The sequence below is a fragment of the Pseudorasbora parva genome, chromosome 11 (assembly GCF_024679245.1).
Source record: "Pseudorasbora parva isolate DD20220531a chromosome 11, ASM2467924v1, whole genome shotgun sequence".
Lineage (NCBI taxonomy): Eukaryota > Metazoa > Chordata > Actinopteri > Cypriniformes > Gobionidae > Pseudorasbora > Pseudorasbora parva.
The window spans coordinates 26,765,435-26,785,739 of NC_090182.1; the positions used below are offsets into that span (position 1 = coordinate 26,765,435).

General features: G+C 37.3%; 2 protein-coding genes across 2 annotated transcripts; one reads left to right on the forward strand and one right to left on the reverse strand.

Annotated features, from left to right (window-relative positions):
- Nucleotides 1-507: 507 nt before the first annotated feature.
- zic6 (zic family member 6) lies at nt 508-4,621 on the reverse strand. The gene is made up of 2 exons (XM_067457629.1): nt 3,398-4,621; nt 508-1,917 (listed from the first exon to the last, which is right to left on the reverse strand). Exons 1-2 carry the CDS (start codon nt 4,356-4,358, stop codon nt 1,301-1,303), a joined length of 1,578 nt encoding a protein of 525 aa, XP_067313730.1. The 5' UTR covers nt 4,359-4,621; the 3' UTR covers nt 508-1,300.
- Nucleotides 4,622-10,113: 5,492 nt separating this feature from the next.
- On the forward strand, nt 10,114-14,995 carry zic3 (zic family member 3 heterotaxy 1 (odd-paired homolog, Drosophila)). The gene is made up of 3 exons (XM_067457630.1): nt 10,114-11,381; nt 12,273-12,436; nt 12,704-14,995. Exons 1-3 carry the CDS (start codon nt 10,382-10,384, stop codon nt 12,884-12,886), a joined length of 1,347 nt encoding a protein of 448 aa, XP_067313731.1. The 5' UTR covers nt 10,114-10,381; the 3' UTR covers nt 12,887-14,995.
- Nucleotides 14,996-20,305: the final 5,310 nt, after the last annotated feature.

The following is a 20,305-nucleotide window of genomic DNA, read 5'->3' on the forward strand; positions in this document are numbered from 1 at the left end:
TACTCGAGGGAACAGGATTTGCGCTCATTTTCAGTTCTTGTACGGTAAGTAAAACGCTCTGTGTTGGGAGAAACGTAAGTGCAGGTTGGCTTTTCGCTGCAGAGTGCGATAATAAGTAGCTACAAGGCCTATATCCTCGCTCGTATCTTATTCATGCCCTGCCATATTGCACAATAAAGTCAATAGTAAACGAAATTATCGTAACTTCGCATAAAATAATCCGAAAATATTACGATACAAGTGCTGGAGTTCATTAAAGGGGACTTCAGCCGCTAAATCAACTTCACTGAAAACTATATCTTTACCAAAATAAAGATTTTGGAATTCACACAAGTCTGAAAGTCACCAAAAGTATAGTTTTCTGTCTTTTTTCTGGAACGTAATTCCAACAGTATGTGGTAGCCTATATCCATTAAATTAGGCACATATGCAGATCAAATCCAAAAACCTATACTGAACTCACGGATGTTTCCTTTGAGAAGCATAGAGTTTAAATCACACGCCTGATCAAAGAGAATAGAGATACTTTAATGAATCTTCTTTGAATGCATAATTAATTGTACAGTATATACAGTAGATTCTTAATTAAACAATTCTCATGAAGGGGACTGATGTCTGTAATAATCACCACAGAATTACTGAGGTATAAAATGCGCTCAGTGGTGGTGTGGTGACAAAAACTTAAAAAATCTGGTTAAAGGCCGCGTCCACTGATGGGTTCACTATAACACATCACATCAAGACAAACGATACATTTCAATTCTAATAATCTGCGACCTACATTTAAGCGGTGACAGAAAATACATATAAAATCCATGTTGTAGTCTACTTTACGAAAAATAATCACGTTAATAACTTCATGAGTAACTTTTCAAGAGATATGTCTCTTATTTCCACTATACAACACATACGGAGGGCCTGCCTGTATACAGAACCTCAAAATGATAGGCCTACGCCATGTTTCCCTGTGCAGAAATAACTTACTTTTTAAATTATTTGGAGCTATATTCTTCTCCATCTGTGGGTATCTCGTTTGCAGACATTTTATATTTTATATATGAATTATATTTTGACAAATTATGTATCGTTTTATAGACATTTAGGGAAGGTTAAGTACGGTATTTACAGTTTGGGAATATTCACCGACGTCTCACCAGTACAAGAACGATGTAGGCTACAACAGGTAAAGCTCACAGTAACAAATTGCACTAATCATATAAGCCTGTATAGGACCATTTTACACGAGGAGGAACCCCTTGTCAGTGCTTTAACACGCCGAATACAACCCGAAGTACAGACATTATAAATCACTGTTACAGTGTTTGGGTGAAAAAGTGTCCACGGCGCTATGACATGTGTACCAGCCATTTACCAGACTTTTTTGAAAAGGTGAGTTGGACGTAAAAGTTCTATGGCTAGGTGCGAACGTATGGCTTGGTTGGTTGTATGAGTATTGTACAGACTCGGGTCTGTGATTGCCCCGTTGTAGCAACAGAGGGTCCAAAAGGGACTGTGGCCTGTGCGCCGTATAGTCCAAACTGTTTTCAAAGGTGTGATGGAAACGTGACCTCATAGTAGACTCATTTCGTGTCTCGGGAGACAGAGTTTCTTGGGAGGGGGTCGTCATCGTTCGCGTCACTGTGGTGGAGGCGGGTGCGTCTTGCTGTTCTGCCACCTCAGGAGACCTGGCCTCTACAAGGTGCTCGTCGTCTTCGCCGATTTTGGCAATGTAGGCCTTGCAATGGAGTTTCATGTGTTTGCGCAAGGAGCTGGGATGTGTGTAACATTTTTCACAGCCTCTGACCTTGCACGTGTAGGGCTTATCGCTGGAGTGAACGTGAGAATGCTTCTTCCGGTCACTGCTGTTTGCAAATCTCCGATTGCAGCCCTCAAACTCGCATTTAAACGGTTTCTCACCTAAACGGGCAGAGGAGGGGGAAACGCGAGTTACGGGTGGGATGTACAGTCAACCATGGCTCATCAGTTATGAGTGCATGGTGTCATTATCTGTTATGCAGGATGTTGAATCAAATGAAAAAAGTGTGCTGCTTCACACATTATACAGTAGCCCATAACAGGCGAGGGTAGAACTTTGTTTAGATTACACTCTCGTGCATGAAAAATGTGATAAATCGAAATAAATCAATTTAGCCCTATTTGTCCCTATATCTATCATTATTAAAAAGTGACAGTTTTTTCATGCAATTACTGCTACTTTCAATATCATGACTCACACTATAGCAAAAACAGACTTAACCATAGATTAACGTAGGCCTGTTAATGAACCGCATATGCATATACCCCCTCACAATCATTTCAGTTATCAATAAGGAAAATTAAATTTAATAACTCAATAACAAAGTTGAATTTAGCCATACCCAACGGTTGGCTTTGTCATTTATGGAATTGTGTCAGTTAATGTTTTATTTTATTTTAATTCGATTTAAATGCCTCAAGTGAACAATAATAATTATTAATATGTTATTTGACATAATTACTATTTGTATATGCGCCATGAGCCAAAGATGAATTCCTGTTAAAATCGATTTAGTAAACAAACAAAAAAAAAGTTAACAGTAGCTTAATAATTAGTTATCGATAAAACATGTTCATAAAGGCTTAATCATAGCTTATTGTTCAATACAATTTAGAAAAACAATTTAGATGGTAATTTACATAGATTATAATATTCTAAGGATAAACGTGACGTCAGTTTCAAGTGTAGCGGGCTCAAAGTTTGCAGTGCGGGTGCACCATAGCAGATAATTCAGCTGCGCCTTGCGTAAACGCTACGTCACAGCTCTCCGGTGCCCCGGGATTTATTTATTTATTTTCACTGCATGAATGAGAGACACCCAAACAACTGGCCTGTGGAACGATTTTCATCAGCACGAAAGTTTCTAAAAACGAAATCCAAAATCATTCCACTAATATGAGTAACAAACGTCAGAACAAACAATAGGCTACATAATTAAATGCTTTAATCGCCACCACAATTAAAGCGTTGTAGAAATTAATTAAATTCTATGGTATACAAAAATTTACATTCATTTATATGCTGAAACATTTTTAAAATGTATTAAACATGATGGACCACAGTGTCAAGATCCGTGTTTATATACAGCAAAACATAACGTTTAAAAAAATATATAACCTTAGAATTTGTAACTATTTTGGTAACAAATAATCCAACATTATGATTAATCGAATTATTCTATTCTTGCAATTCTTCATGAACTGATTTTATGTTTGGAACAATGTTAAGTAAAACTCTCCGATAAATTATTTAGAAACAATTCCATAAGTTTCAAGCCTATTTTTATAACACTACTGTTATTATTATTATTATTATTATTATTATTATTATTATTATTATTATTATTATTATTTAACTAACCTGTATGCGTTCTCTTGTGTATCTTGAGATTTTCGGATCTGGCAAAAACTTTTTCACATCCATGAAAAGGGCAGGGAAAGGGCTTTTCTCCAGTGTGCACTCTGACGTGGTTGACGAGCTTGTATTTGGCTTTGAAGGGCTTTCTGTCTCTTGGGCAGTTCTCCCAGTGACAAACGTAGTCAGAGTGCTCCGGTCCTCCAACATGCTCTACCGTCACATGGGTGACGAGTTCATACATGGTCCCAAAACTCCTGGCGCAGGGCGGCTTGCCAGTGCCTTCTTGGCCGTCACTCCACTTACACACGAGCTCGTGCTTTGGGTTCTGCCTGGAGCACCTGAGGAAGGCGTCACCCCCTCCTCGTTGCATGGCCATATTCAGAGGCTTATAGAACTCCAAGAACTGGGTGACTAGCTGCTGGCTGTTGGCCCTGGGGCCACTGACCGACTGCCCATACGGGTGGGTTCGTGAGAGAAGATCTCCAGGAAGACCCAACATCATTTGGCTGCTGAGATCTCGGCTTGCGTCTGACGAGCCATGGGCCTGTTCTTGATACGTGGTGAAGAACGCGTGGTTCCTGCCATCCCTATAGCTGTGGAGGTCACGGTACCTTCCAATATTGCCATGTTGATTAGGTCTCGGAGCCAGCTGATCAGTTACTGGTGGCATGCCTGCTGCTGACAGATTTGTCCCAAAGATAATGCCCCTAGGACTGGGTTCTAAGCGATGACTGGTGTATCCAGTGTCTGGAAAATGGGTAACCGAGTGGTCAACATATGCACTGGCCCTCGTCTCGTGGTAGTCTCGCAAATTTTGCGAGGGGCAGAGTTTTAAGGAACTGCCAGTGGGGTGCCCCATGTGCTCCTCTGCCAAAGGTGGCAGCACCACGCTGGGTTCAGTATTGCTCTCCCCAGGGTTGACGCAAGAAAGAGGGCAGCCACTAAACCGCGACAGGCTTGTCATGTTTTGTTGCAAGCTTGACTGAGGGTTTGGCAAATCAACCAACCTTTAACGTTTACGATTTACCTACAAACTCTTTCCCATTTCCCCCGCTGTATCATCTGCATGTGCAGTTATTGCCCGTAAACCTCTCAGACGCAGGAATCGGACCCAGGATCGTTAAGATTGGTGTGAGTCCCATGCCGTTCACTTTGCCCTCTTGATTTGTGGCAATAACCGTGGTAGTAAAATGCTCCGAACCAGGCCATACTGCAATATAAAAGCACAGCAGGCAAACCAGCTTTTAAAAAACGGTGCTTTGGGATTGGTCGGAATGCGCGATGATTGACAGTCCCTGGATTTGTTTTAAAAGGGACACGCAGGCGTTCACCACACGACTCCGTTTTCAAATATCTCAGTGAAAATGCTTTGATATGTGCCGCTCGTGCACTGACAGATATTGGCTCATATATGACTTAAATGCACCAGAGTTCCGAATGAGATATGTTGGCTAAAATAGCGAAATGTTTAAATGATATCATATATAGCCTATATGAATTATTAGAACGTCTGAGAATGCTGTTCAACTGTAAGATTTCAGCATCGAATAGAAATACTGAAGTTAAGAAACCAAATCAAAATTCCCTTTCAAGCCACACGTCTCTCTCATTCAGGCAACTGTGAATATGTTTTATTTAATATTGTGGTTTAACATTAATTAAATAGAATATACTTTGGTAATACTCGGTGCATAGGCTATAGTGGTGTTGTTGGTGGACAGAATGTATTTCTTTTTTGTTTAAATCACCAACTAAACTTGTATAATAGCATATTATAGCAAGCCAGTTGAGCGTCTATAATTCTGCTTCCAGGTAAATATTACACTTGATTCGGTTAAGAGTCTAGACATAAAAATCAAGATTGTTTCACTCTGTTAAATGCCATTTTTCAACCAAAGAGGAAAACATTAAATTAAGATACACTTATCTCATATATCCCATATTGTAAAGTATCCTTCCCCGTGTGTTGGTCGTTTAGTTTCATTATTTTGATTTGTTTAGTGAAGAAGAGATGTTTTTTTATGGAATTTGGTTTAGCCGTGCATTTTCTTTCCCGGATATTTTTCTGGAGTTGCAAATCTCTGATCAAATGAACAGAAATATTTTTTTTAATTAATACATACATGAAATTCATGAATAATACAATTAATTAGGCTAATATTAATAAAATATTATATACGCAAGCAAATGTGATTTTTAAAATAGATAAGTAAGCTTTAGGTCACAATAAAAATGACTGAGTTAAATACCTAAATATCGCATATACATTTAACGTCATTTATGGAACATAAAAGCGTTAATACAATTGAGGTTACAAGAATGATAAAAAAGTTTTACACATTCAACGTTTAAAAACCCCAGATGAGCTGGTATCAATTTAGGAGGAAATGTATTCACTTGTTTTGAATTATTTTGCACCTGTCAATATAAAACTGACAAAAATGGACATTCCTATTCTCACCACAAATAATTAACTAAACTGCTTTTGGGAAAAGAATGACACAGCATCTGAATACCTGGTAGAAGAGACAGTTTAAACACGTTTAAATAACCAGACAAAATTTTGAGGCATGACAATTTAATTAAGTTTCAGCATCTCAAAAATATCTTTGAACATTTTTGATTATACATTGATCGCTCACTTCACAACATTTCGAAAATCAAGAAAGAAATGAATATACTTCTTCTGGGAGACTGTCTCCCCCCTTTGAGTGGGCACATGTTTGGTTATTTACTAATATAATTCTTCCCACACATGAAGTTCTTGGATACAGTAAACATTACAAGACAACAATATTTACTAAGGTTACAGTCACTGTATTCACAACAGGACTATAACAGTCAAAAATAAGTAAATAAATTAAATTTAATATAAGGAAAGGAAAACCAGAAAAGGCCAATGACGGTTTACTTTTATATATATGCAGTTTATATAAATGGCCCGACCATGATATCCACCACCATAAAAGTGACAGATATTATTTAGTGCAACAAAAGATTCTTCTCCCACACAAAACATCCACTTTTCCTGATTAGTTTCCTGATTCACTTATTTATTCTTCATTACTAAAAGACAAAAGGCATTTTCACAGATATTCCTTAAATATACAACTTTCAGAATTAAACACTGCCCATAAATGGTTCAATGCAAGAAAGAGAGCGAGAGAGCGAGAAAGAGAAAGAGAGAGAGAGGGAGAGAGAGAAAGAGAGAGAGAGAGAGAGAGAGAGAGAGAGAGAGAGAGAGAGAGAGAGAGAGAGAGAGAGAGAAAGAGAGATGAACTCACACAAACTCCTATACACACATGCAAACACACACACATACACACACCACAAAGTACATAGTCCCCCCACCTCCTGCTTTTCCACAATTGTTCAATACTTCTACTTTGTTCATTTTTATTCTATTTATTTAGGCTCATATAAATGTACTACAATGTAAAATTTGTCTTGCCAATAAAGTTCTCCTGAATTGGTGGGGGGGGGGGGGTACATGCATGAAGAAACCAATGGTCATAAGAGGAAGGTGCAGGTACAGTAGGACACTAAAAAATGCACAAAAAAGCAAGTACAGGCTAATGGTTTTGCTCCGTCATATCAAGTATAGGCTAATGGTCACTAAATGACACACTTCTATAGTTCACAAAGGTCACAGGCTGGTCTTTGCTACCTACAGTGCACAACATAGTCAATAGTCTAATATCAATCCAATGCGTTCATATAGTGGGTGGTTGTTTAGAGATTTCTTTACAAAAAAACTCATTTGAAAGGCGAGTTTATTATGAAATAATATGTTATGCTCTAAATATACCTTAATTGAAACTGCTTCTTTTCCTTGTATACCTGTATTAGGTTTATATAATATAAAATGTGTGTGCTCCTATGTGTATGTATTATATATATATATATATATATATATATATATATATATATATATATATATATATATAAAATTTTATTTTTTTGTTAATGTGGTTTTAAAATTGTGTGCATATTTATTAATTTTTTTTATTTTTATTAAAATGTGGTTTTAAAATTGAGTGGGCATAAAACTGGATGTATATACTCAGTTGAAAGCCACAACAAAAGTTTCCCTCATTACAGTGAACTTAGCGGGTGTTTAGCTTAATTTCTGGGCCAATTTAGATGGGCAAATTAAGTGGAGAATAGACAAACTTAAGATAAGCAGGAAGCTAAGTAAAAGCACCACACACACACACTAAACTTTAAAATACTTGTTGTTCTTATTTGGGGGGTTCGGCCTATCCTGGTAACGGCAGTTTGCATTTAGTAGGCTACCACTTAACACTTAGTAGCCTACCCACTATTAAGCAGATTCGTTACGCCACGACAAATTTAATTTCCAGTAATTTATTCTAAACAAAGTTAACAACTTTTATATAGACACAGGTTAATTGAAGATGCCACAGTTATCTCATTACTCTGTACTGATTAGCCTAAGAGACCAACTCCTCTTCAAAGCTGATAGAAAACATGCTAAAGACTTTTGAATTTTTAACAGCTATATACAGAAACAGATATAAAGCAACATGTCCCTAAAACAAAAACACACAGAGAAAGAAAAGGGAAGAATCATAAACCACAAAAATAATATATACAATTAAACTAATAAATAAAACAATTTGCCTAAAATAAATTATGACGAACTGGTAGGTAATCTAAGTCATTTCTGCTGTTTTATTTGTATAAGTTTATTATTGTGTAGGCTATTTGAATAAATTAAATAACGTTAAGCTGAGATTGACAACCGGATAATTATATCAACAGGACATGAACTATAGCAGTAGATCAATAATTGTCAATGATTCTACGATTGATAATTGTTTAGCCGGAATAACCAACTATAAGAATTCAGTGAAGTTGTTTCTAGGTGATTCTGCTCAAACTAAAGAAATATTTGTCTAATCTATTCAAGATGGCGGGAGATACAGAATTATCATATTGTTTTGACGAAACATATTTAACTAAATCAAATAATCGCTCGAAATGTAGCTCTGTTCCATGCAATTATCTGTGGTCCATCGTAAAATAACGCACGAGCCCCCATTGAGTCAAAAGCGTAGCTTGCCCTCATTTGACTTTTTGGTTGGCATCAGAGTTGTAGTGCTGTAAAGTTGTTAAATGAAGTAACTGAACAATTCCGCGGAGAAAGCAAAGAACGTCCTTAAGAACTTAGCTATTTCCTAGCCACGCCCGGAAATGAATATGTCACATAATATATTAAGTGAGTCCACATTTAAACAGACAAACTATAGGCCTGCATCTAGAGTGGTATGTAAAGAAACCGTAGCCTAATCCGACTGCGGACAGTGAAACCTTAAAAAAAAATCGCCGTAAATCTATCCGGCGCTAGAATATACTCACATGTGTGCTCGTGTACGAAAGGGAGCGTAAGAGAGAGGGGAAGAAAGAACACAACATAGCAGAAAGGAGGGGGGATAGAGCTTGCTCGATATCTATTTTGCTAGCAATCCCCTTTCATTTTTTTTTTTTTTTTTTTAGAGGGACAAAATTTAAATGCATATTATTCTAATAAGCAAATGAACCATTAAACATTTAAACGTTTTATACAACAACAACAAAAAAGATATATTAGAAAATGTTAATTTTATACTATTTTGTTTCTAAAACAGGTAAGGTCTTATACACGTTTTAGGCCTATATTACCTGAATAGGCTACAATATGAAACTGATCAACAGGACATTTTTATGCATCTACTGAAAAATAAATCACTCACCTTAAAAACTTAGACAAGGCCTAATATAGGCTACCCCCTTTTTCCATCGTAGAAAAAGTGATGAAAGTGAAGGCGTGATAGCTGCATGAACACTAGACCAGAATGAGGGTCTTTTTTTAAAGATTTTTGTTTTTAATCTCTAAAATATAAAAGGGAGCTCCTTCCGAGAAGATATTGAAGAGGAGAGGGAACGTGAAATGGCTTGGAGGTAGAAAAGCGCTGCTTGAAACACTCCACGCGTCTCTGAACTTGATCAGATTTTATGTGTCCTGCAGCGAGTCACCAGCAGCCCCGTGGAACTTCCTCAATAGCAAGAATTTTTGGCGCCGTGAAAAAAAAAAATTCCTCGGGATAATATAATTATCACCATGTTTCTTTCGGTCTTATTCTTGGGTTTTACTCTGTACTGAGATAGCCTTTATGTTTCATAAGGTTTCGAGATATTAAGAACTCTATGGATGCATTAATGTAGCTAGATATGAGTTTAGATAGATAGATAGATAGATAGATAGATAGATAGATAGATAGATAGATAGATAGATAGATAGATAGATAGATAGATAGATAGATAGATAGATAGATAGATAGATATATATTTTACTTTTTCTTTTTAAAGTCATCTTTTGAAAGATACTCGGCAAAAGTTTATTTTGAGAAACTAAATTTCAATCAAATCCTGACGTGTATGTAACTTTGGGAACAGCTGCCATGCTAAGCTCGGGAAATAAACAAGCCTTTCTTGCTGAAGCGAAATAAAGTCCCGTTCCTTTACCTGCAAATAATGCCAACAGCAACCAATCAAATCTACTCACTGAAACGAACTGCCATTTTCAATACTAAACCTTGCCAATCAACGAATGCGCAGCCAATTATCGCCCTTCCTATCCGTCACGTGACTAAGAAAGAGCTGTCCTTTCATTGGACAGCGTAGAGCTGCCTCCCGAGCTCATTTATGTGCAAGGAGTGAGTGATTGACTTTATCAGTCCAAGGACATCATTCGCCTGGAAAGGGGGGGAAGTTTGATCCTCTTTCTCACGGATCCCAGTTACGGGAGTTTTTCTCCCGTTTACCGAGACACGGGATTATCATTTCGTTTTTCCATTCAAGATTTCTTTATTCAAGCTCACGTGAAATTGTGCTCAGTTTACCGTTACCCACTTTAGGCTACTCCACTATCCTGGGGTTTCTGACTTTTTTTTCTTTTCACTTGCTTTTTCTCGACTGAGCCCAATGACTATGCTCCTTGATAGCGCTCCTCAGTTCCCGTCACTAGGAGTAGGGGGATTCGGAACGCCTAGACATCATGAGTTGGGAAACCGAGACCCCGGGCTGGGGCTTAGTCCCTTCGCAGATTCATCTCACTCGGCTGCCTTCAAGATAAGTCCCGTTACTCACGATATCGCCTCAAGCCAGACATCAGCGTTTACCCCGCAAGCTACTGGATACGCAGCCGCGCTCGGACACCACCATGGAGGACAAGTTGGTTCTTACGCCGGTGGAGCATTCAATTCAACCAGGGACTTTCTCTTCAGAAACCGGGGCGCAGGCATCGGAGAGACCGCACCACCGAGTGCTCAGCATGGAATCTTTGCCGCTTCTGCTGGGAGTCTACACGGCCCCCCCGGAATTTCGGACAACCCGGGACATCTGTTGTTTCCTGGACTTCACGACCAGAGCGTGAGCCACACTTCACCAGGAGGACACGTTGTAAACAGCCAAATGCACCTGGGTTTACGCGGGGACATTTTTGGCCGCCCAGATCCGTACCGACCTGTGGCGAGCCCTCGTACGGACCCTTATGGCACCGCTCAGCTCCATAACTACAACCATCCCATCAATATGAACATGGGGATGAACGTACCCACACATCACGGTCCGGGGGCCTTCTTCAGATACATGCGGCAGCCTATTAAGCAAGAATTGTCTTGCAAGTGGATAGATGAGAATCAGATGAATAGACCTAAAAAGACTTGTGACAGAACTTTCAGCACAATGCATGAAATGGTGACACATGTTTCGATGGAACACGTTGGCGGCCCAGAACAGAGTAATCATGTTTGCTTCTGGGAGGACTGCCCGAGAGAGGGAAAATCCTTTAAGGCCAAATACAAACTCGTGAACCATATCCGAGTGCACACTGGAGAGAAACCGTTCCCTTGTCCGTTCCCTGGTTGTGGGAAAATCTTTGCAAGATCAGAAAATCTTAAAATTCATAAAAGAACTCACACAGGTAAGGCATTCATATTTCCCCATTTTTTTTTATTACTTGTTTTGGACAAATAAACGTTTAACTGAGTTATATACACGCGAATTTTGTATACATAAATTGCAGTAGGCTATATTTCCTTTTACATTAATTATAAAGTAAATAAAAAGTTTAACATGGAGAAAAAAGTGCTTCCACAAGCACTTTAACTACAATTTAGGTTTGGAGGAATTAAATACTTTGGTCAAATATTTGGGGAGAAATACACATTTTGATCTCATATAACCCCAATACTAATAAATTGTCATTTTCTTTTCTATTAAGGAAAATGTTTTTGTTCAAATGCAAACTCTTTGAGGATGCAAAGTTGCATGCATGGTTGTGAAGCAAAATAGTGAATGGACTGTCCTCTTTCATTTGTGAAGCTATTTCTGAGGCTTGTGGCAATAAAGTTAGTAATTTGGGGGATCTGTGTATTGTGGGAGCATAAATAAAAAGCTACACATTGTGGTATGGGAAAGTATGAAGTGGTCGAAGTGCATTTAGTCTTATCGCTCGATTTGTGAAAAAATGACCCCTTTCGAGGTACACATGAGAGGTAAAGCAAGCTTTTGAACAGTCTATATTAGGCTATACTTGCCGGACTAGAAACGTGCACAAATTGTTAAGCAACTGCCATGCTATTTACACGACGATGCATGGTGTGTAGGTTAAAGGTGGTTATGAAGGTAAATAAAGGATAGCACTGCAGCACGGACTCTCAAGGATCGTGATATGTGGGTAACTAAACCATCTGGCGTGAGCGCACCATGGCCTATTATTTCGAAAGGCATATTACATAACTGAAAGTTGTGCTCATCCGCCCTATGAATAAAGTTATATCGCTTACACCCCCATGTTTGCTCTCACTTGCAGGTGAGAAGCCATTTAAATGCGAGTTCGACGGCTGCGACAGGCGCTTTGCGAACAGCAGCGACAGGAAAAAACACATGCACGTGCACACATCTGACAAGCCATATATCTGCAAAGTGTGTGACAAGTCCTATACACACCCCAGCTCTCTCAGGAAACATATGAAGGTAAGGGATATTTTCTGATTTTACAAACAAATATAAATCATACAAATAAATGTGTTTTTATTATGTTGTAAAGAATAAAACCCCTTAGATAGGCCTACATGTATTATGCTTTATACGGAGAATGCGTTCAAATGAATGTTAACGAGGCCTGGCATTGTTCTGTGTTTTGGATCATACCATAAATCGTTTAAATCATGAAGTTTAACCATACATGTGAAAAGGTGTGTTATTGCCTGTGTGTCATACATATGGACGTTATAATTTAAGGTACACGAATCACAAGGCTCAGAGTCGTCTCCAGCTGCTAGTTCTGGATACGAGTCGTCCACGCCGCCAGTGCTGGTTTCTGCGAACACTGAAGACCCGACAAAAACACCCACGTCTGCAGTGCAAAATACATCTGCACACAGCGATGGACTACCGCCTAATTTTAACGAATGGTACGTTTGAAGCCCCATGCTGACTCTCAAAAGGTGGACCAAAAGGTTGAAGCAACCTTTTAAAAAACTATTTACGCTATGGCGTACAAAATGGCATTGAAACAACAGGAAAAGATGAGAGTTCGCCAACAGGCCTCGTCTATTCTCAGGATTCGAAATTTGACTTTATTCCGAGTTCGAAGAAAACTAGCAAGGCATTAAATAACAAAATAACACTTTCTAAGAATAAATGGTTTTCCTTTAGTTTTCAGATTTCAGATGATTATTTTATTTTTCATTTTATGTATTTTCTGAAAAAAAATATTTAAAAATAATGGCAAAGAAATAATATTCCACGGTGTTTTATATTAAGGTGACACTCACATCACCTTTGACTGATTGTTAAAACTTCAGACAGTCTTAAGAAACGTGCCAAAGTCTTTGTCTTGAACTTGAACAAAAAAATAAATCATAAATAAGTATATAGCCTACTCGTGAATGTATTTCCTTGTTTGATGGAGTCAAATCTGTTGTCCAAGTCCGTTTTCAGGTGGAGAATGTGGTATTAGCTTACGATTGTTACCTTTGAATATAACGTTGCCTTTGTTAATAATGATGTAAATACATATCCATGATGCCATATTTATCAATTTGTAATTTAATTATCGGCGAAATAGCCGAATCTTAAATGATATTTATGGAAATGTTTTCTAACAAGACTGTACAGTTTTGAGTCAATAACCAGTTTTAACGATGAAAAGGGAGTCAGTTCTAAAGTTCCCACGATACGATTGTATCTTTTTTAACCAATAAATGTGTCTTATCTGGGTCGTAAAGTATTAATTATATTAATATTATAACATGACATGATATATAGTTTCAAGTATGCATTTTCCAACGCTAAGCTCATGTGAGGACCGGTATAAAAGAAAACATTGGTTTTATTTTTTATTATATATTTTTTTTTATCACTGACGAATCAGCCATATAAGGTAGCAAAATTTCTGATTCTTATTGATATATTTTTTTTTTTTTACTCTTAGCATCAGAGAATAGACTACATCTCTATAAGGAACACTTACAAATTGGAGAGTCCCACTGACCAGTGTTTTCATGGACACGCCACTTTTTGATCAGATACACCATGCAATAGTATAGCTTCAATTCATGCATCAAATTTAAACTCGTGTGACAGTGTTAAAGACATTATTTGGGGTTTTAAGGTACAGCCATTTGAATCAGTATAGTATTCCATTTTCGATGGTTCCAGAACTGTCTTTGTGGATGCAAGTCTGTGTTTAATGTGTCAAAGAGGAGCAATGATCTGTCACAACATTCTCAAAATAAACTTTCTGTCTGTCAGTTTGCATTGTTTTAAATGTAGTTCTTCTGTGAATATAGCGTGTTGTTTGTTATGAGTACTGTGGTATAACATATAGAAAACTTTGATTACACATTTGCTTGTTTTATGTGAATAACTTTTCCAAATGTGGAACTGTATGTGTGAATGGAATTTAATATTAAGAGTAGAACTTTTTAAGGTGGAAAAGTAAGGGAAATATGTTGTTCAGTGACACCAAGAGTTACAGCATTGCATTGTTACATATTTTTAAGAGACTAAAATTATGCATATAAATATATTGTGCTTATGAACATGATTTCAAACCACCAGCACTACTTTTTGTAAACAAACGTTAAAAAAAATCAGTACCTCGTAAGTAACGGTGATATATAAATACGTTTATTTAAATAATTTAATGAATATATGTTTTATATACTATTTTCTATACGTTAAGTTAAAAGAAATAAAGATTTATTTCAGCCATCTTCGATGTATCTTCAGCCCTGATCTTAGACAGATCTAATGTACAAATGGAGCTTGAATGTGATTCTGTGACATTTTCTCGTGGAAATGGGTCACGCATCGAGTTATTCCTGAAAAGCACATGTTTAACTGATGAACTGTGTCACTGTGCCATTTTCGAGGCAAACGATGTTACTTCAACATACCTATTCAGCAAAATCTTGTACTTTCTTTCGAAGTAGGGTTATTGTTTGTTGGTTTGTTTAACAAACTATTTATGACAAAATGTGAACAAGTTTTTGACTGGAATTAAAACAAATCCTGAAATGTCACAAATGAAGACCTCAGTTTTTCCTTTTCATTTACATACTTTGCTATTTTCCACTTGTTCTAAGTTCTAACCTTGAACTTAAAGCATAGCCTACGCCTTAGTCCAAATGCACGAAGCACCACACTTGAACTTGACAGTAACATGCCGCCATCTTAGCATTTCTTTGAGGTACGAAAAAGTTCAGAATTTTGTAGTGTTTACGCAGCTAACAGCCGTTTTAAGCACATGGTATTCGTAGGATCTTATAGGACCTTGCATGTTAGAAAGCTGTTAAGTTTGTTTAAAAACTTTCTGCCGAGATATGCTAGTATAAGACTCGAAATCAATTATGTAGGCTGGGCTTAGCAGACATTCATTCAAAAACAATGCTGTGGTAAAAACAATACTGCATCAGAGGCAGATTGTACATTTCATTATTCCAATGTATTATACAGATTATCTCCTACTGATTATCTCAATCAAAATATTAAAATATATAGCCAAATAGCGGCTAGAGCACCAACTCAGATATCGATGCAGAATTTAAAATGTATAATCCATAATAAAAATTATTGTAACACACAAATATATAGGCTATATATATATAAATATATGAAATCAATGAAAGGATATGGCGTGAACATGCAATATACTTTTAAACTGACTTAAGTTTACGCTTTTAAGCCTATATATAAAAGGCACCATTATTTTTGGAGGACCTGCCGGGCTTTTTTTTCTTCCTCGCTTGGTATGCAGTATTTTAGCCCAACCCCCATAGACTCCACCTTCATTTCAAACCCACCCCCATCTTCATATATAAACAGTTTTCCAAATTCATTTAAACAGAATCGTTTCTGTTTTCTGCGCAAGCGCACTTTCTTCTATTTCAGACAACATTTTTCTCCTCGTGCCATCGGCTCGAGCCTATCTGACATATGTGGTGACGTAACAACATGGCGCTGGCTATTTTGCTGAGGCACACCGACACGCAATCCGAGCTCGAATGAACACTCGTTCGTTCTCATTTTAAAGCGTTTGCGTACAACTAAAAAGATACAATTTTAATATAAGAGGATGTTTGGCCATAGGAAAATAGCATACCAGTCTAAATAATGGGAGGCTTTTTCCCCCAATGAAATAAGAAAACGATTAGAAAACACTGCAGTGCAGTCACTTGTCAGGAGTTTGAAGAGTAGCGGTTGTTAGGGTGAAGTAAAACTGAATGTATCCGTTTTAAATAAAATGCTGGCTTTACACAAGATATAAGAAATATAAGGCATGGCTTTGGTTTTATCAGTTAGGTTGAAATATAGCCTATCTGCAATCAAACAGAACATTTTCTAAAGTAGGCTACCACAAGTGAAAATACTTTAAACCCGTTAAGATAAGAATTTAGTAGATGTAGGCTTTCGGGTGTTTATGTGTTGGATGCGCATTCCGGGTAATAGTACTAATTTAGAGTCCTTTCCCTAGTCCTCCCTGAAGCCACACTCAATCTCATAGCTTTGCTGGCTAAGCGGGGTGGCACTGTCTAAGAGGATAAACCGACACGAGCAGGTTCCAAACGCTTTTTGTCACGCAACTGAGCGCGCAGTCATAGTAAACTCATGAGATGAATTAGCCTACCTTGAACATGTAGTCAGCACGTTTCCGTGAGCTATAGCCTATTAGTTTCCTCATTCGTAACTCTACATTTAAAACACCCCAAAACGTCATGTCATCGCCTCACACAGCAACACCATACCATCAGCACACTATTATGCAAACATGAATTTACTGCGATCAAACTGTATTCCGTAAGGGATGATTTTATTCAACGTAAACGATTTCCACTGACACACACACACACACACACACACACACACACACACACAACTGTATAGCTAGGCTACTATTTACATAAGAAAATGTTAGATGTGAAAATCTTCAACTCCAACGCTTATGCAAAATACGCTGTATAATAAGTGAATTGAGCTATTTGTCTTTAATTCGCTATATTTACTAAACAATAGCCTACAACAGTGATGTGGAAGGTAGAGACAATTTGCACTTCAATTAATCCTTTTCAGTGAGATCTACCGAAGCGTATTCACCTGCAGGAAAAGTGATGAATATGCAAAGGTACTCAATATGACTGTTAACCCAGGATGTGCCTTTTCAAAATCTATTTTGGATGTGCTGAAAGTCCATTGTAATGTTAAAGGTGGTTAAATGGAGCCATCATTAATCTTGATGTTTCGTAAAGTTTGCGTTTAAATTGACTTGGGCTATACACTTCACATCCCGGCTGGAATAGAGTGGGGGATTTTCTGTTACTTTAAAAGTCCAACAAGTGTCAGCTGCTTGCCTTTTCTTTTCTTGCTCTTTCCTTGTCGTTTTGCTATGTTATTAGACATTTTAACTTATGGCCATATTTGCAGCGGGATTTTTACCACACAGAGATAAAAAAAAAATATATATAGCCTACCGAGAGACGTCATACATTCTAGTGTGAAAAAAAAGGATAAAGTAGGCTACTTTCTACACTCCAGATAATCTGAAGCAAGCCTAGGCTACTAATCGAAAATTAGCGTAGGTAGATGTTTAAGAACGCTGCGAACCCATTTGCACCTTAAAAACAAAAAAACAAAAACAGCATCCAGTTGTAACATCATACGTTGTCTGAGACTGAAGGCACCTCTCCTTTAAAAGTTTGTCAAGAAGACAAACAATAAATAAATACGCATTTATCTTATCGTGTAGACATGTTCATCATAAAAATAAAAATAGCCTAAATATTGTGAAGGCACATTGAATAAAATTATCCTAAAGGATAAGCTTTGAATTGACCAATATCATAATACAAACGGAATCATCTTAATTTGCTAGGAAAAGGAAAATGAATTCACGTTAAATCTATGCGTCCAAAAAAATGTTCAGCTCAACTGGACCTTTGAAACTTCGTCTGAGGAACTTATGGTCATATTAATATTATTAAATATTTATAATAATATTACTATTAAATCACTAGAAGTTGATGTCCACTGGTTTGTCATCATGATTAGTCACGTATTAAAATAATATAAAACTTAGGAGTTAGGGTAGCCTGAGCTGTACCATCATTGCATCGGTTAACACCTGCAAACAAGGGCCAGGGACTGCAGGGGGCGAGAGAGCAGGTGCTAATGGCTGGTGATTTGGAAGCCTAAATTAATAAGACTACAGCAACAAAATACAAAAGACATAATCATTGGGTCAGAAAGTATCACTTCTGCTCCAGCTGACATAAATCAAAACATGGACACAGATGCCAACAAACAATTGATAGATCAAGTCAAATAACTTTTTTTATATTTCATATGTTGGTGTAGACTTTAGCACAGAAGGTACTAGCAGTTCTTTATGGAAAATTTCACACTGTAGCTTATCCAGGTAATGATTTATTTTCAGAGGTTACTTCAAAATAGTTGTGTATTCTCATTTTTTTTCTTTGTCCAACAAAGTCATTATGCACACTTTAAAGTGTGTGTGTGTGTGTGTGTGTGTGTGTGTGTGTGTGTGTACAGGTATAGAGGCTATCAGGGGTGGGCTGCCAGGTGCTGTTGGAAATTGGCTATTGCCAAAGAGACCTCATGCCAGGATAATGTAAGGTCCAAAGAAGCAGACTAGAGTCAATCCAAACCCCTCTCAATACCCCAGGGCCAATCTCCTGTGTAATTGTTTTTCCGGTTTTATCTTTCCATTTTGAGGGACATTACAGATAACGGATCACATACTTTGTCACACATACTTAAAAAAAAAAGAAAACAAAGAAAGAAAGCACAAGTTCCTGTCAATATGTTTACAACCATGCTGATGTTGTGTCACACCAACTGCAATCACAATATCCAAGTTCACCATCACTAATTTTCTTAAGGGTACATGGCACTGCAATTATGTTTCATATAACTACATATAGATTATATACTACATATTAAACTGCAATTCGAAATTAATTTAAAGTATTTTAAAGCCAAATAAGGTATATAGTTGAAAATCAGTTAATTTCCATGTTCCAAGAGCATGGAACAAAATTCCACTCTTATATGCTGATGAAGACACCAGCGGCTGTTTCAAATAAAATTGTAGAAGAAGATATTTTGCATAAATATTCTCTCATATTTATATAATCTGATGTACACGGGCAAAACAACATAATCGCTATTGCAATGCAAAATAGTCTGCATGCGACCGTTACGCAGAAAGACTGAAATATCAACCCTATCGCCTGCACATAAAAATATACCAGCGATTTGAATTCAGAGATAATGCGATTTAATGCGTTTAACAAAACATCATTAAACAGCCATCCAAAGTCACCGATAACAACAACAAAAATATACCAATAAACACACATTTTAATGCAGTAGCCTACAAATGTACATTTTATGTAGAAGCATAGCTACATTAGCATGCACCGTTTTCTGTATAACTAAATAGTTAAGTCAAGCAATACTTTGTCAATGTTTGTCATAAATATTACATGCAGTCTGACTTAACCCTGTAATTCGCGCGAAAAAAAAGTCAGGGCACAGTTATTAATTCAATTGACAAGTCCTTGCGAAACTCACACAAAATAAATGTCAAAGAAACTTCAATCATGCACTAGGTCAGATTGCTGCAATTTCCCTGTCTCCGAAAACTTGAAAGTGTTATGCTTTTTAGGCGAGTGAAAACGTGGGGATGGAGTAAACTAGTCGCCTTGGAGTTTTAAAACGGCCAAAGTTTCTTACATTCGTTGATATTGTGATGTGATATTTCCTATTAAATCGTTTAAAACTGACATAGGCTAACAAGTCTTTAAAAAGTAAATTATGCAGCATGACATTTAACCACCAAATCACCAGAACTCTTTATTCATGTTATTGATAATCATAATTGGCAGTAGCCTACCCGATCACTAAACATTTAAATAAAATATACAACGAAATTCGTAATGAAGGCCTAGAATTTGCTTTCAGATGTGACTTTTTCTTCTTTCTTTCTTTATAGAAAAAACGTTATTCCGTCATAATCTCAGAAACGGTCGTGTCTGCGTATTTTGTTTTCTTTTGCCAAATGTGTCTGCGCACTGAATGATTTGGCACATCACCTAAATAAGGTGAAATCTGGGGCATTCGGGCTCAAGTAGACTGGTTGTCGGAGTCGGTGAAGTGTAAAATTGCAACACCAGACAGCCAACATAATAGCTCAGAAGGGGGCTTATGTTCATGCTACATTCACAGAACATTTTTATAATTGCTAAATTATAAAGGACTATACGTTTATAAAACGAGTTTTGTGCTGGGTTTTTTACTTTGCTTTTTACACTTCTAGTA